This window comes from Microtus oregoni, unplaced genomic scaffold (assembly GCF_018167655.1).
Source record: "Microtus oregoni isolate MIOR12 unplaced genomic scaffold, Mior012 000014F_ref0000157, whole genome shotgun sequence".
NCBI classification, from domain to species: domain Eukaryota; kingdom Metazoa; phylum Chordata; class Mammalia; order Rodentia; family Cricetidae; genus Microtus; species Microtus oregoni.
The window spans coordinates 23,746,881-23,764,932 of record NW_024543073.1 but is presented as its reverse complement, the minus strand read 5'-3'; the positions used below and the strand labels follow the sequence as shown (position 1 = coordinate 23,764,932).

General features: G+C 40.5%; 1 protein-coding gene across 3 annotated transcripts in view; it reads right to left on the bottom strand.

The window, feature by feature from the left end:
* Rasgrf2 (Ras protein specific guanine nucleotide releasing factor 2) overlaps positions 1–18,052 on the bottom strand; it is a 225,649-nt gene that overhangs the window by 72,520 nt on the left and 135,077 nt on the right. For all 3 annotated transcript variants that reach the window (XM_041663521.1, XM_041663519.1, XM_041663520.1), the window contains exons 16-17: positions 16,025–16,132; positions 12,861–12,950 (exon numbers count right to left, since the gene is read on the bottom strand). In XM_041663521.1, the coding sequence (XP_041519455.1) occupies positions 12,861–12,950; positions 16,025–16,132 (198 nt within the window). The remainder of the gene's footprint in view (positions 1–12,860; positions 12,951–16,024; positions 16,133–18,052) is intronic.

Sequence of the window (18,052 nt, the reverse complement as noted above, 5' to 3'; positions counted from 1 at the left end):
CAAACAATTACAAAATCTGTCTTCGCCAAAACCCATCATAGAATTTGCAAGCACTCATATTTCAATTTTAAGTGACTTTCTCAGTAAAATATTTACATATATGTCCACATATTCACACACATAAAAATGTAACTCACAAACACATTTGCTCAAGCTAGACCAATGCTTTTCCCACCAAGGATCCACAATATATAATTTGATAAAGTTCTAAACATTGTGATTCAGAACATTTCTCTGACTAAACAAGCCAGAATCTCTATAGGACTGGGTATTAGTATTTTTAAAAACTTCTCCAAACCCAGTTACATAAACTCAGCTCCCCTGCCTGACTGGTACAGCACAAACAGAATACGAACCATTTGCATTAGAAGTAGCAGGTAATCACCTGTAAAGGGTCCTCTTTTTCCGAAGCAATTGTGTGTGCCACTAATGTTCCTACAGACCCAGTCAACCATTCCTCCACGGTGCTGGTTTACATTGCCTGGCACAGAATTGTAAAACATAAAACCTGCCCACAGATAATCAGTAGCCCATTGTAGTAGCTCCAGGGCCATTATTGCCACACCCAGAAAATACTCCACCCCACACTCCTTTCCACGCTTCATTTAGGTTATTTGATGGCATGTGTTTAAGGCTCCAGGGTGAGGTTTCCAGTCAGCAACACAATGTGCCTTGCTGTGCTTTTTCACTGTGTTTGACTTCTATTCACGTCTAACTATATTCCAGCTGCACCTGCAGATTACCTGCATCAGCAGCCATTTGAACTGTACGCCTCTTAATTTCTGCTTCGTACGGAACACTGAAATTTGAGCATATGCCTTCAATGTCACTCTTGCCAATGTGACAGCACACGAGGGCCCCGTCAGTTGTTGCACGTCTCTAGGTTATGCAGAGTTGAAGCAGTACCACAGAGCCAAGCATGGTGGGAGCCAGACCAGGCATCTGCATGGCCTGACACTGCAGATAACATCAGAGCAACTGCACACACTGTTTTCTCTAGACGCCACGGCCAGCTAATTCAACTCATTTCCACAGGACTCTGAATAGCAATGCTGGGCCAACTGTTCTGAGTTTATAGCTGTCTTTCACACCTGACTTTTGATTAACTTAGAAGAAACATGGGTAATGACTGACTGCGGGTCATCAGTACGTCAGCCTTTAGCCCAAAGCACAGATTTGCTGTGACCCTTGGCATAGGTTTCTGCTGGAAGTTTTCCCCCTGCAGTCCTTATGGTAACTAAAACTTGCACCAGGAGCTTTGGTACAGGACCCTACTGACACATCTGAAGCCTTTTGATAGGACCATACTGTTTAATGCAAATTAGGTGATTCCCCAGATACCATCCCCAAACCTATATATTTTATAACTCTGGAATAAAATTGATTTTCTTTTCTGAAGTCATCTTCCAGAGGGCTATCTATCTTGTATCCACAGCCTACACAACCCTGTCCCTTACTTCCACTCCCTCCACCTTCATGGACCAGTAGCCAACGTTCCTGAGGAAGAAGGAGAACCACAGCACTGCACAAAGAGACTGCAGCCAAATGTTTCTGTCCTGCCCAGTAGTGCAGCCATTCAGTCCCAAAGAAACACACAGAGGCTTATATTAATTATAAACTGTTTGACCTATTAGCTCAGGCTTATTATTAACCTAGTTATTATGACTTAAAATTAACTCATAAGCCTTGTCTATGTTTAGCCACATAGCTTGGTACCCTTTATCAGTAAGGCATTCTCATCTTGCTTCCTCTGAATCTGACTGGTGACTGACTCTCTGCCTTTACTCTTCCCAGAATTCTCTTCATCTGATCACCTCACCTATACTTCATGCCTAGCTACTGGCCAATCAGTGTTTTATTAAACTAATACAAGTGACAAATCTTCAGAATGTACGAGAGCATTATCCCACAGCAAGAGACCCCCATTTCTAACCATGAGTGTTAAGAAAATGACCCAAGGGGAGCTCCTTATCCTTACTGCGGTGCTATCACACCATCAAATTCATCAAATTCTAGAACAATGGTTCTAGATCAAACTATGTGACTAGTCTGCAGGTAGCAACATATCAGTACCACAATGAGAGGATAGCCTCCTCATATAGGATCCAGGCTGCCCCACACCAGTTATGCCCACTGAAGTCACTTAGCAGGTTCAGGTGGCCTCCTCAGAGACCCAGGCAGTTCATAAAAGAGTACCCACCAGGGCTCTCCGGATGGAGAGAAGAAGGCTCTCAGGCAACAGAAGCATCAGCCTGTGAGGACAGCTGAGATCTTTGCTGACTTGGAGAAACACAGATGGGAAACTAAAGTCAGAAACCCCCTCTTTAGGACTCGTTGGAACAGTCCATCTTATCTGCCTTTTGGGAATGAAATAGGACCTTCCCAGCTGGTGTTCCAATAGTGGGAAAATGGGTTCACCTTGAACTAAAGCAAAGCCACTTCTCTTCATAGGCTCTGTTTGAATTAGGAAACCTATGCTGGCTAGCTCGTGAGAGTGGAAGGCTAAGGTTGTGTTTGCTTTTTGTTTAGTTTCAGCTTTGAAAACCTCAACTGACAACTAATTTTGTTGAAAAAAAATATTTCTTGTATTTTTGACCCAAAGAAGTTTAATGGTATAAAATGCAGTCAGTAATAAAAGCAGCTGGTGTGTTAAGTGATGTAAGTGGGTCTTCTTTCTGTGTGTTGTTTTCATTGGTTAATAAAGAAACTGCTTGGCCTGATAGGTCAGAACATAGGTGGGTGGAGTAGACAGAACAGAATGCTGGGAGAAAGATAGCAGAGTCAGGCAGATGCCATGATTCCCCTTCCTGAGACGGACACTGACTAGACTCATGCCAGTAAGCCACGACCTCATGGTGACATACAGATTATTAGAAATTGGTTAGTCAAGATGTGAGAGTTAGCCAATAAGAGGCTACAGATAATGGACCAGGCAGTGTTTAAATGAATACAATTTCCATGTAATTATTTCGGGTGTAAACTAGCTGGGTGGCCGGGTGCCAGAATGCAGCCCGCTGCCCCCTTTCACAACAGTTAAGATTTGATTTTATAGGCTGTTATGTGCTATGCTGGTAGAACCTTAAGAGAAAGTTGCAAGAATATCTGAGACAGAGAACACCCCTTGGCATACAAGTTCAGTGGCATGTACGATGAAACACTGAAGGCAGCGAGTCTGCAGGATTTCCATTTATATGAAATAGAGCATATAATAGCCTCCCACTCTCTACATATATTGTATAAGAACATATACCTTTGTTTATCAATTAAGAATGAATTCACACACATATTTTCTGCTAGCTACTATTGCAAAACTAGGTTCATAGTCTATGAGAAAGGGCCCCTTTGTGGCTGTTGACAGTGGTTAATAGAGCAGGCCTGTTCTCATGGTTCTCCAAATCATGATCAGAACAACAGGTTAAAATTACACCAAGACATGTTCCACTGCCCAGGCGCAGACTATACCAGTCAGAAGAACAGGTGAGTGACCTGTCTGTCAGCTGAACTTTCCAGCTCCCTAGACCTTGTTCCCAAAGATCCACTATACCACCCCCTCTTCCCACCTCATCCACCATCACCACCACAACCACCCCTACCTTCTGCCCCCAACTCCCGCAGAATTCCACTGCTCAGGTTCAAACCACACCAGTCAGAAGAACAGACATAGACACCTAACCCACATGCTACACCAAAAGCCAAACTAGCTCCAGGAGTCCAGCCCCCCAACTTGGACAGAGATTCCTTACTAGATCAGAGATAGAGATCAAGTCTGCCTCCAGAAATCCAGGCCACAAAGAATGGAACAGAAACCAAGAAACAAACATGCATCCAACAAAGACAAACTCAGAAATCACACCCAGAACTATAACCATCCTGAACTCAGATAATTAGAGGCCAGTGTAAGAAAAAAAAAATCAACAACAGCTATGACAACATGACACCACCAGAGCCCAGACAACAGCAAGACCCGAATATTCCAACGCAGCTGAAGCACAAGAAAACAACCTTAAAACCATTGTTATGAAGATGATAGAGGTCTTTAAAGAGGATATGAAAAATCCCTTAAAATAATTGAGAAAAAGACAAAAAATGGAGTAAATTAATAAATTACTTAAGGAATACCAAGAAAGTGAAGTGGGGGAAAACAGGTGAAGGAAATTGTTCAAGACTTAAAAATAGAAATAGACACAATAAAGAAAACACAAACTGAGGAAACTCTAGAAATGGAAAATATAGGCAATTGAACAGGAACTACAGATGTAAGCATCACCAACAGAATATGAGAGATGGAAGAGAGAATCTTAGAGATTGAAGATACAATATAAGAAATAGATTCATTAGTCAAAGAAAAAGTTAAATCTAAAATTCCTAACACAAAACATCCAGGAAATCTATGATACTAGGAAAAGACCAAACCTAAGAATAATAGGAATAGAAGAAGGAGAAGAATCTCAGCTCAAAAACCCTGAGAACATACTTAACAAAATCATAGAAGAAAATATTTGAAACTATGGAACACCAAATAGACTGAACCAGAAAAGCAAGTCCCTGTGCTGCATACTAATCAAAGCACCAAACACACAGAACAACAACAACAAAAAAGAATATTGAGAGTTGAAAGGGAAAAAGTCAAAGTAACACATAAAGGCAGACCTATAAGAATTACTCCTGACTTCTCAATGGAGACTCTAAAAACCAAAAGGGCCTGGGCAGATGTTTGGCAGAATCTAAGAGACCACATATGCCAGACCAGATTACCACATCTAGCAAAACTTTCAACCACCGTAGATGGAGAAAACAAGATATTATCATGGCAAAGTCAAATTTAAACAATATCTATCCACAAATCTAGCCCTACAGAAGGTACTAGAAAAAACTCTACCAAAAGAGGGTAACTATTCCCATGAAAACACAGGCAATAAAAAAAAGTCACACCAGCAAAACCCAAAGAAGGAAAATATACACATGAAACCACCACTATCATCAACAAAATAACAGGAATAAATAATTATTTGACATTAATATCTCTCAATATCAGTGGACTCAATTTCACAATTAAAAACAGAGACTAACAGGATAGATACAAAAAGAGGATCCAACAATGGCTTAAAACTAGAATTCAACAGCAATACTAATTCCAGAAAGCCCACAAACACATGGAAATTATACAATGCTTACCTGAAGCATCAACGGTTCAAGGAAGAAATAAAGAGAAAAATTAAAGACTTCCTAAAATTCAATGAAAATGACCACACAACACACCAAAATTTATGGGACACAATGAAAGCAGTGTTAGGAGGAAAGTTCATAGCACAAAATACCTACATAAAGAAGCTGGAAAAACACCACACTAGTAAATTAACAGAACATTTGAAAACTTTAAAACAAAAAGGAGCAAACTCTCCCAAGAAAACTAGATGGCAGGAAATTGAGAACTGAAATCAACAAAATAGAAACAAAGAAAACAATACAAAGAATCAATGAGACAAAGAGTTGGTTCTTCAAGAAAATCAACAAGATAGACAAACCTTTATCCAAACTAACCAAAAGACAGAGAGAATATGCAAATTTAACAAAATCAGAAATGAAAAGGGGGATATAACAACAGACATGGAGTTAATTCAGAGAATCATCAGGTCATATTTCGAAAACCTGTGCTTCACAAAATTGGAAAACTTAAAGGAAATGGACAACTTTCCAGATAAATATCACTTACCAAAATCAAGACCAGATAAACAAATTAAACAGACCTACAACTGCTAAAGATATAGAAACAGTCATCAAAAGTCTCTCAACGAAAAAAAGCCCAGGACTAGATGGTTTCAGCTCAGAATTCTACAAGACTTTCAAAGAAGAACTAATATCAATACTCCTCAAATTGTTCCACACAACAGAAATAGGAGAAACATTGCCAAACTCTTTTTATGAGATTACAATTGCCCTGATACCCAAACCATATAAAGACATTACTAAGAGAGAATTACAGACCAGTCTCAGATGCAAAGAAACTAAATAAAATACTGGCAAATTGATGGAGGAAGGTCATTGGTTAAAAAATAAAGAAACTGCTTGGCCCTCATAGGTTAGAACATAGGTGGGTAGAGTAAACAGGACAGAATGCTGGGAGGAAGAGGAAGTGAGCTCAGACTCGATAGCTCTGCTCTCTGGGGCAGACACGATGAAGCTCCGACCCAGGATGGACGTAGGCTAGAATCTTCCCTGTAAGTGCACCTTGGGGTGCTACACACATTATTAGAAATGGGCTAGTCCAGGTGAGAGAGTTAGCTGAGAAGAGGCTAGATATAATGGGCCCAGCAGTGTTTAAAAGAATATAATTTGTGTGTTTTTATTTTGGGTAAAGCTAGCAGGTGGCCAGGAGTCGGGGTGTGGGAAGAGGCCCGCAGTTCCCACAACAGCAAATTGAATCCAAGAACATATCAGAAACATCATCCACCATGATCAAGTCAGCTTCATTCCAGAGATGCAGGAATGGTTCAACATATGAATATCTGTCAACATAATCCACCATGTAAACACACTGAAAAGTAAAAACCACATGATCATCTCATTAGATGCTGAAAAAGCTTTTGACAAAATACAACATCCCTTCATGATAAAGGTCTTGGAGAGAGCAGGCATTCAAGGAACATACCTAAACATAATAAAGGCAATATACAACAAGCCAATAGCCCACACCAAACTAAATGAAGAGAAACTCACAGTGATCCCACTGAAATCAGGAACAAGACAAGGTTATCCACTATCTCCATATCTATTCAATATAGTTCTTGAGGTCCTAGCCAGAGCAATAAGACACCAACAGGAGATCAAGGGGATACAAATCAGAAAAGAAGAAGTCAAACTCACTATTTGCTGATGACATGATAGTCACATAAGTGACCCCAAAAATTCTACCAATGAACATCTACAACTCATAAACAGTTTCAGTAATGTAGCAGGATATAAAATTAACTCAAAAAAATTAGTAGCCCTCCTTTACACAAATGATAAATGGGGCTAAGAAATAAATCAGAGAAATATCACCCTTCACAACAGCCACAAATAGCATAAAATCTTGGAGTAACTCTAACCAAACAAGCAGAAAACTTGTATGACAAGAACTTTAAATCTTTGATGAAAGAAACTGAAGAAGACACCAGAAAATGGAAAGATCTCCCATGCTCTTGGGTAGGTAGAATTAACATAGTAAAAATGGCAATCTACAGGTTCAATGTAATGCCCAGCAAAATCCCAGCAAAATTCTTCACAGACCTTAAAAGAATGGTACTCAACTTCAAAACGAGTATAGCCAAAAAAACCCTGTACAATAAAAAAACTTTTGGGGGCATCACAATCCCTGATTTCAAACTCTTATACAGAGCTACAGTACTGAAAATAGTCTGGTATTGGCATAAAAACAGACAGGAGGACCAATGGAACCAAATCAAAGACCCAGATATTAATCTACACACCTTCAAACACCTGTGTTTTGACAAAGAAGCAAAAATATCAAATGGAAAAAAGAATGAATATTTAATAAATGGTAATAGCATAACTGGATATCAACATGTAGAAGAATGAAAATAGATCCATGCCTATCACATGATCAAAGACGTCAATATAAAGCCAGCCCCAATGAACCTCAGAGAAGAGAAAGTGGAAAGTACTCTTGAACACATCGGCACAGGAGGTGACTTTCTAAATATAACTCCAGTAGCACAGACTATGAGAGAAACCATTAATAAATGGGACCTCCTGAAACTATAAAGCTTTTGTAAAGCAAAGGACATGGTCAACAAGACAAAATGACAGTCTACAGAATGGGAAAAGATCTTTACCAACCACACATCAGACAGGCATCTGATCTCTAAAATACACAAAGAACTCAAGAAATTGGTCTTCAAAAGAACAAATAATTCAATAAAAAAGTGGAGTACAGACCTAAACAGAGAACTATCAACAGAGGAATCTAAAATGGCTGAAAGACACTTAAGGAAATGTTCAACATCCTTAGTCATCAGAGAAATGCAAATCAAAACAAGACTGAGATTCCATTTTATACCTGTAATAATGGCCAAGATCAAAAACACTAACGACAACTTATTTTGGAGAGGTTGTGGGGTAAATGGAACACTCCTACATTGCTCCTGGAGTGTAAGCTGGTACAACCCATTTGGATATCAGTATGGCGAGTTCTCAGAAAATCAGAAAACAACCTTACTTAAGACCCAGCAATACCACTTTTGGGTATATACCCAAAGGGTGCTCAACCGTGCCATGAAGACATGTGCTCAACTATGTTCATAGCAGCATAGCCTGTCATAGCCAGAACCTGGAAACAACCTAAGTGCCCCTCAACTTAAGAATGGATAAGGAAAATGTGGTAATATACACAATGGAGTACTGCACAGCAGAAAAAAATAATGACATTTGAAATTTGCAGGCAAATGGATGGATCTAGAAGACATCATATTGAATGAGGTAAAATATACCCAGAAAGACAAATATCATATGCACTCACTCATAAGTGGTTTTTAAACATAAATGGAAATAATGGAAACAAATAAATGGAATAAAAATAAAAATAACCCCTTGTATCCTATCAGACTACTACAAATTAAAGCTGGATATCAACAACAGAAATAACAGAAAACCTACAAAATCTTAGAAACTAAACACATCCCTATTGTGTCAAGGTAGAAATAAAGAAAGTAAAGCCTTTCTAGAACTTAATGAAAATGAATACACATCATATTCAACAGCATGGACACAATGAAAGAGGTGCTAAGAGGAAAGTTCATAGCACTAAGTGCCTTCATAAAAAAATTGGAGAGATCTCCTACTAGCAACTTAACAATACATGTGAACGTTCTAGAACAAAAAAAGCAAAACAGGATTCTGTTCTCAATTTGTCAAGGTCTTCATTTATTGAAGCAAGCTTTTTGTCTTATATACTCCTCAGTGAGGAACTCGGGCAGGGGGAATTGGGGAAGGGAGAAGGAAAAAGGGGGAAGGGGGAAGGGAAGGAGGGACTTGGCAGCTCGGCAGCTAAGCGAAGCAGTTGCAAGGTCAGTGGTGCTGTTCGCGATAAACAAGGAATAATGAGGGTACTCTGTGGTGCTTTTTGGACCTTGAGTCTCTAAGATTAGCACACACTATCAGTTAACTTTAAGTTTTTTGTCTCAAGGTTTTTAATTCAAGGCCCTGTGAGAAAGGAGAAGCCTGAAATGGCTCCTGACAAAGTTTAGTCAAGATCAGATAAACAATTTAAATAGACCTAGAACCCCTAAGGAAATAAAAACACTGTTTAAAATGTCTCAACTCCAAAAAGTTTAGGATCAGATAGTTTTAGCACAGAATTCTACCAGACTTCCAGAAAAGAGTTAATACCAAACCCCCTGAAATTACTCCACAAAATAGAAACAGAAGGACCACTGCCTTCTGTTGTGAATTCATTTTGTGAGGCCACAGCCACCCTGTTACCCAAAACACACAAAGATTCAACAAAGAAAGAGAATTACAGACCAATTTCTCTCATAAACATTGATGCAAAAAACTCAATAAAATACTCGCAAACTAAATCCAAGAGCACACCAAAAAGATCATCTACCATGATCAAGTGGGCTTCATACCAGAGTGCTGGTATGGTTCAACATATAAAAATCTGTTGCACAAACTGAAAGAAAAAACCCACTTCATCATCTCATGAGATGCTGAAAATCCTTTGACATCACCCACGACACTTCATGATAAAAAGTCTTGGAGAGATCAGAGATACAAGGGACATACCTAAACATATTAAAGGCAATATACTGCAAGCCTATAGCCAACATCAGATTAATTGGAAAGAAACTCATAGAAATTGCACTAAAACCAGTAATAAGACAAGGTTGTTCACTCTCTCCATACATATACAATATAATACTTGAAGTTAGCTAGAGCAGCAAGACAACTAAAAGAGATCAAAAGAATATAAATTGGAAAGGAAAAATTCAAAGTATCACTAGTCACAGATGATATATTATACATATGTGATTCCAAAAATTCTACTAGGCAACTCCTATAGTTGGTAAACACATTCAGCAAAGTGGCAAGATACAAGATTAACTCACAAAAATCAATAGCCCTCCTATATACAAATGACAAATAGAATGAGAAAGAAATCAGGGAAACAACACTTTTCACAATAGCCACAAATACAGATCTAAACAGAGAAATCTCCAATGGCCGAGAAACACTTAAAGAAATGTTCAACATCCTTAGCCATTAAGGTAATGCAAATCAAAATGACTCCTACACCTGTCGGAATGGCTATGAACAAAAACACTAATGGCAGCTAATGTTGGAGAGGATGTGGAGTAACAGGAACACTCCTCCCTTGCTGGTGGGAGTAAAAACTTGTATAGCTACTTTGGAAATCAATATGGTGATTTCTCAGAAATTGGGAATCCTCAAGACCCAGCTGTTCCACTCCTGGGTATATACCCAAAGGATGTGCCATCCTATCACAAGGATACTTGCTCAACTGTGTTCATAGCAGCTTTATTTATAACATCCAGAATCTGGAAACACCTAGATTGTCCGTCAACTCAAGAATAGATAAAGAAAATGTAATACATTTACACAATGGAGTACTAATCAGCTGTTAAAAATAAAGACATCATGAAATTTCCAGGCAAATGGATGGAGCTAGAAAAAAATCATCCTGAGTGAGGTAACCCAGGTTCAGAAAGACAAACATGATATGTATCCACTTATAGGTTAAATATTAGCTGTAAAGTAAAAGATAATCATGCTAAGACCCACAGATCCAGAGATGACAAGAAACAAGGAGGTCTTATGAAGGGTTTCAAGGATCTCCATGGGAAGGGGAAATAGAAAAGATTTCTCAGGTAGACTAGAAGAGGGTAGGGGTAGGAACAGGAAGGATCAGGGTGGGGATGGCGGGGGAAAATACTGGGAGAAATGACTGAAATCGGGGGACACTTGGGGGTGAGGTGGAAATCTAGTACAACAGAAAGTCCACAGAATCTATGAGAACAACCCTAGCAAAGACTCCTAGTAATGGGGGACTTGGAGCCTGATCTGTCCATCTTCTGTAACCATGTAAGGCCTCAAGTAGAGGGACTTGGATACTAATCCAGCCACAAAACCTTGACCTACAGTTCATCCTGCCCGCAGAGGGTTCTGAGGCCAGAGTCTAGCAGAATCCTCATCAAAGAGACCAGAAAGACTTCATCCAGCAACTAATGGAAGCAGATGAAAAGAGCCACAGGCAGAAACTGGGGAGTTCTGTGGAGGAGGGGAGGAAGGATCAGAGAAACTAGAAGGATGGGGACACCACAAGATCCACAGCAGCAACTGACCAGGACTCCAGGGACTTGCAGAAATCAGGGAGCCTGTAGGGCTCCGGACTAGGTCCAGCATATATTCTGTGCCTAAGTAGCTTGGTGTGTCTGTGATATTCTTAACGTTTGGAGTGGAAGCTGTCTCTAACTCTTTTGCCTGCTTGTAGGATCCTTCTTCTCCTACTGGGTCGCCTTGCCCAGCCTTGATGTGATGGTATGTGCTTAGACTTACTGTAGCTTGTTATGCCATGTCTGGTGGATGTCCCTGGGAGGCCTGCTCTTTTCTGAGGGGGAAAGGGGAGGGGATGGATCTGGGGGAGAGGGAAAATGGAGAAGAAGGGGGGAGAGACTGGGGAAAGGGAAGGGAATATCTGTTATTCACTTTTTGATATAACGATATTTAAGATATGCCCTCAAGATTTTCAAGTATTGATATGGTCTGGATGTAATATATGAGAGAAGAATAAAAATATTTTTAAAGTATGACAAAGAGATTACACAAAGACGCAACAATGGGTCTCCTGAAATCAATCACAGATTTATGTTAATATCATGCTCTCTGTCTGTGAGGGAAAGGCATCAATAATAAACGTAGTTTTCACCTACTAGGTCTTTATTTTGATTATATTTACTGTATTTTCTTTGCCCTGAGACCCTCCTGGCAGCCATTCAGAAGGAATCCTGGATCAGTCAGGTGACCTGAGGCTCCCACTCTACAAGCCTCCTAAATCTAGTTCATGCTTCATACCCTGCGGGAGGACGCATGTCTTAGCCATGCAGCACAGAGGCTGAAGAAGAGCATAAAATGACACTTCATACCCTGCAGGAGGATGCATGTCTTAGCCGTGCAGCACAGAGGCTGAAGAGAAGCATAAAACGACACTGGAATGGTGACACACCCTTCTCAGACACAGTTCTTCAGAAGCCTGACCAAAATACCTCCCATGTGAGGCTCACCCGATGGGACGCATTTTTATTGTACCGCATATTTTTATTTTTAGTTTATCATTTTTATTGATGTCTTTAGGCATGACATGATGCATATAAATGTGTGTATGTATATATGTACGTAATAGAGTGATTAAACCAAGTTATTTATTATTATCTGTTACTCACTTTTTGATATAACAACACTTAAGATATGCCCTCAAGATTTTCAAGTATTGATATGGCATTATTGTCATAACTACTGTCGCCAGTAGCTCACGGAACTTATCTTCCTATGTAGCTGAACCGTTGTAACTAGTGTCTCCCATTCTCCCCGTGCTTTACCCTGGTCCCTAGTGCATTCCACTCTGTTTTCTGACTCCAGGAGCTCAGTTGTTTTAGATCGTATTTGACATCATGCAGTGTTTATCTTCTTGTACCTGGCTTATTTTATTTAATATAACATCCTCGAGGTTCATTCCCCAGGATTGCAAAAGACAGGATTCCCTATTCTCAATCATCAAGTCCCTGGCATCAAATGCCCCTGGTTCAGTGGACTCTAGCACTTGCTTCAGTCAGTGGACTCACCTGGTGGACTCCCGTGTCCTGCTGCAGCCGTGGCAATTGCAAACGCAGAAGCAGGGGAAACAGAGCAGTGGGGGCTGTCGGCTGCCTGTCCTGGTTATTTAAAGAAAAAGGAAACAGATGGTGAAGCACACAGATAATATTCTGCAGTGAATATTCTCATTTTAATACTGGTCCTGGATGAAGGGCTGAGCAAAAGACCCCATGACATCCCTGCTAATAGGCAAATCATGAGATTACACACCAGCAATTCCATTCTAGGCACATAACAAAAAAAAAATCACATATCCATGCAAAAACATCATATTCACAGAAGCAGCCTCACACTGCCAAAACTAGAAACACCCAAATGTCCATCAGCTGAAAAAAAATAGATTTTTAAAAGATAATATGATTCCATCATAGAAAGGAATTAATTTTTGACACATACTATTTAATGGATGAGTCCAAAAAGCACTACGATAGATGAAAAGGCCAATTATAAAGGTCCCCCACTGAATGCTTCTCTTTTTGTAGAAGTCTATAATGAATCCACACCTAGAGATCATAGACAGCAGTTACCAGGGCAGATACAAGTGGGAGAGTTCGTTGATGACTACAGGATTTCTTCTAGAGTATTGAAAATGTTCTAAAATTGAACTGTGGTTATGGCTGCCTGGCCTTTTGAATATGTAAAATCCAATGAACTACATACTTTGAAAAGAAGGAGAAATTTTGTAGTATATGAATTATATTTCAAAATGAGACTATTTTAAGACTCTCCATCATGCTTTCAGGACAAGTTCTTCATCAGTTAATGGCGGGATGCTTGTTAAGCATGTGTGAGGCCTTTGGTTTGGTCCCATCCCACCGTAAGGATGAATTAAGTGTATCCCATCTAAAACTGAAAGGATGCAGGGCTGGCCTGTCTCAGTGGGTAAAGTGCTTACTACATTAGCATCATGAGTGGAGTTAAGATCTGCACCACTCACAGAAGCCAGCCTGGCAGCCACACCTGGAATCCCAGTGCTGAGAGATGGGGACCAGCAGAGCCCTAGAACTACGTGGTCATCCAGTCCAGTGAATTGTGAACTTTAGGTCAGCAAGAGGCCCTAACTCAAAGGAAAAGGTGGAGAGGGATAGAGAAAGATACCTGATATCCACCTTTAGCCTCCACGTATGCATGCACAGGCTGTATACATACACACACACACACACACACACACACACACACCACACACACACACATCACACACACAGACATGCACACCACAGCATATACACACCATACACATATACCACACTACACACACACCATACTACAACAAACACACACACATCCTTTCTCAAAGATGCTTGCTGCCAAGTCTGTTAATCTGAATCTGAGTTCAGTCCCCAAGGACCCACATGGCAGTGGCAAAGCCAGCTCCTGTGGGTTGTCCTCTGATGACCACATGCATGCCATGGCACATATATGTGTGCTACCCTGTAAATAAATAAGTGTAATTTCAACCATTTAATTTTTCGAACTGAAAGGCTGTAATAAGCAGCCCCTGCAGCATCTTTCACTTCTCAGCCTATAATAGTCACGTAGATTTCTAACGCTATTGCAGTTCCAACGCCACCGTTCCCTCTCAGGCTTTTAGTAAAAATGGTGTGATCTGCTTCTGAATTTTAATGTGCATAAATAAGTGACTAGATGGTTAGTAAATGAGGTGGACGGATAGATGATTGGTATATAGACAACAGACGACAGACAGACAGATTAGATGATATGTAGGATAGATGGATAGATCAATGTAGAAGCTATTAATGGATTGGATGAATGGGTAGATATGTAGCTGAAGCAAAAAGTTTCATAATATTCCCGAACATGAAGTCATAAATATCTTGGTGAACAAGCAGAATATTGGCTAGACACTAAGAAAATATGTGACATTCTACTATTTGTAGCCACTATTTTATCCCAAGTTTTAGGCTACTCCCTGTGTTCTCAAATCTTTATGATAGGTAAAAAACAATAAATCTTTACATACATTAAAATTTTAGTGTGAAGACACATATGAATGTAAAACTACAGAACAAAGCTCTCATAGTAACAGGGCTAGCAGTATTTAACTCTTGCCAGTCTCCCATGGGCCTTGATTACAGTTTCTTCCGGGAGGCAATGAACCTAAGGAAGCCCATGTGACACTTACCAAGGCCGGTGCCAGGTCCTGCACTGGCCAGGGCATTAGCAATAGTGAGAGACTGAACTGCTTCCACTGGAGTCATGTGACAAGATAGGAAAGCCTAGAAGGCTGCCTTCATTTGCCAGGACTACCCAAATGGCCACAAATCCCCCCAGGGACTAAGATGTGGCCAGAGCCTACCCCATCCTTTTCTTGTGGCTCTCAGAGACAAAGGCTGAAAATGACAGCCTCTGTAGAGTGGCTGGGGCCACAAGAGCAGTAGCCTCCTGGAGACATGCGCTTTCAGCTTTTCTGACTTGCCCTAGACGAAGCCCTGAGGGTAAGAGACAAAATAACGACCTGTGTTTTGCTTGGCTTATTTGGAGCGAATCTGGTTTCATAAATTTCTCTTCTGGCTTGATATAATCCGCTCTGGAAGGGGCCAGGAGAAGGAGACATTTCAAAGCAACCCTGATTTCGATATAATTATTTGAGCAGTAAGGACAGAAAATAGGGTGGTAAAATATTTCTGCTTTTTGAGTCGTTTCTCTTCTAATTCACAGATATTTGTTGTATTTCGAAACAAAATATGGAATCATTTGTCATAATTTTTATAACTGTATACTGAAAAAAATGATCAGGTTCTACCACTAATAATAATAATTGGATCCCATTCAACTTAACTTTATTTTATATGAAATAAGAATTTCAAATAAGGGTCCCTCAAGTCTGCTTATACAGCTTACACTGGGGCTCAGGGTAAAGAAGCTGCTCCCTCAACTAGCCATCCCTGAGGACACATATTTCATCGTGTTTTCTGCTCAGTTCACAGCACAACATAGGCTCAGCAATACTCGCCAGACGGAAGGTAGGCTCCCTAATCATCGTTACATCCACTCCTTGAACCCATGCAGCCTTACCTGCTTCTAGTTAGTCTTTATAACCAAGACTAAGCAATGCACTGATCTAAAGCCCAAGATGCCTTTCCTGTTTCTGAATCTGTGTTTGAGCCCTTACCTCCAGGCTGGCGATATCGGAGGTGCCGGGGAGTGGAGGGGGATCTGCAAGGTGACAGTTCTGTGGAGTCTCCTGCTCGGTCAGCTGGTGCAGAGTCCAGGACGGCTGCTGGAAAACACAACATTACCCAGGCTGTGAGTTCGAGAGTACATTGGCAATACTGTACCAATAATAAGCATTTCATGTTGGTTTACACATTAAAAGTGCTTGCTTGTGAAGGCAAGTCATTCATCTCAGCAGAACTTTAAGAACGTCATTGAAATCCAGATCTCCACAAGCTAGGCTTAAGATCTACTGTCTTGTTGAAACTGCGGGCTGACCTTGGCCAGCCTCTCAATCCAGTGCAACTGGATGTTAAAAAGAACAGGAACTATGAAATGGATCTCCTGCCTTTCATAATGACTGTTTCTTGGAACAGAGAAAAACGAACCTTTTCAGATTAGAAAATAAATTGGAATCAACAGTATGATTTCTTCTTTGTCTAGGTTGCACCTTAAGGAAGCTCTAGGCGGGAGGGGGTTCCTTTAGATCTAGAGATGCATCCCCCAGCGTGGTAGCAATAACCAAACATGGCTGAATGACAATTTATATGATCTAAAATTGAAGACCTATTTTAACTCCCCACTAGCACTAGTCATGGCAAGGCTCAGTAGCCACCAATGGCCGGTAACTATATCTGTGGCCAATACAGCTATACAGCAATCCTCTCCCTTCCTGGAAAGGTGTATTGACTAGCTCTGTGGAGAGCTACACACCACTAGGAAGGAAGCAAGTGAAATTTTTTTCTGACAGGTTTCGTGAAAACTTAGCCTCTAGACTACAACCCAGATAAAATTTCTTCAATGAACTGTGGAGAGTTTAAGATGATCTGAATCTCTGTATGACAGCTGATATCCCAAGAATGAGACTTGTCTTTCTGGACCATTAACAGGGCTATTGGGACGGTGACTCTAGATGCCACCCCTCAGCTTCTTATACAGGCAAAACAGTAACATTTACTATTCCAAAGGAAGAATAGTAGAAAAAATTAATTTATGTTTAACAGACCCTTCTTTGCTTTTAATCAGGTCCTCAATTGACTCCCATTGATTAAATTTCATCGCCATTTCCACTAACTGTGTGTTATCTTGGTCTGCTAGGCTGCTTCCCTTTGCCTTTCATTCAAGGTTTTACCCAACAAATATTCCAGAACTCATAATGATTTCATGTAAAGCTATTTTTAAACTTGCGTCTATCTTATTTGCTCCCTTAGAAATACTTCCATGATTTTGATCTCTTGAAACGCAATAGGGCTGCAGAAAGGAAGTGGTTAGAATCTTTTCTTGAATGACACAATGACAGTAAAGCTGGCAAGATGCATATAAAAAAAAAACAGCAGTGCTTAGCTGTTAGTTTTCTTATTTTCTAAATAGCGCCTTCACAGTTCAGTAATGGGAAGCATCTGTTGTGCAAGGCAGAGCAGAATATCAAATGCACAGCCTTGGTTCCGTTCAGACACACGTTCATTCATTGGAGGCGAGGAAGAAAACTTTAATCCGCAATACATCAAATTTTATTTTAAAAAATTTGACTGAGAGAACTTGATAGGACCACAGTGTCCTGAAAGAGCAGGAACAAGCTCACAGAACAAGCCAACACACACCGACAGAAGAAGCCACGCCATGGGGACGCGCTTTCTTTGGTGTGCTCACTTTCAACCGAGTGCTGTGCCCACAGGACAAGTGGGCAGATGTGGGCTCAAAACAAATGCTAAAATCGGGAGCACGTTCAGCCCACAGAGAGGCAATTTTCAAACGGAGAAGACAGAAACAGACACTGTGGCTGTGGGCTGAGCAAGCACACTTGGGTGACTAAATTGCATAATCGTGGTCGAAGAGATTTAGGTAAGGGACTACAGTTGCACTGGCGGCCACGGGGCTCTTCATTCCGGCCTTGCCTGCCATGGGCTTGGTTTTCATTGAGAAAGTTTCAGGTGTTGTTTAGAAACATCTGGGGATAGAACAAAGTAGGGGTGGCCTAGTAGAAGAA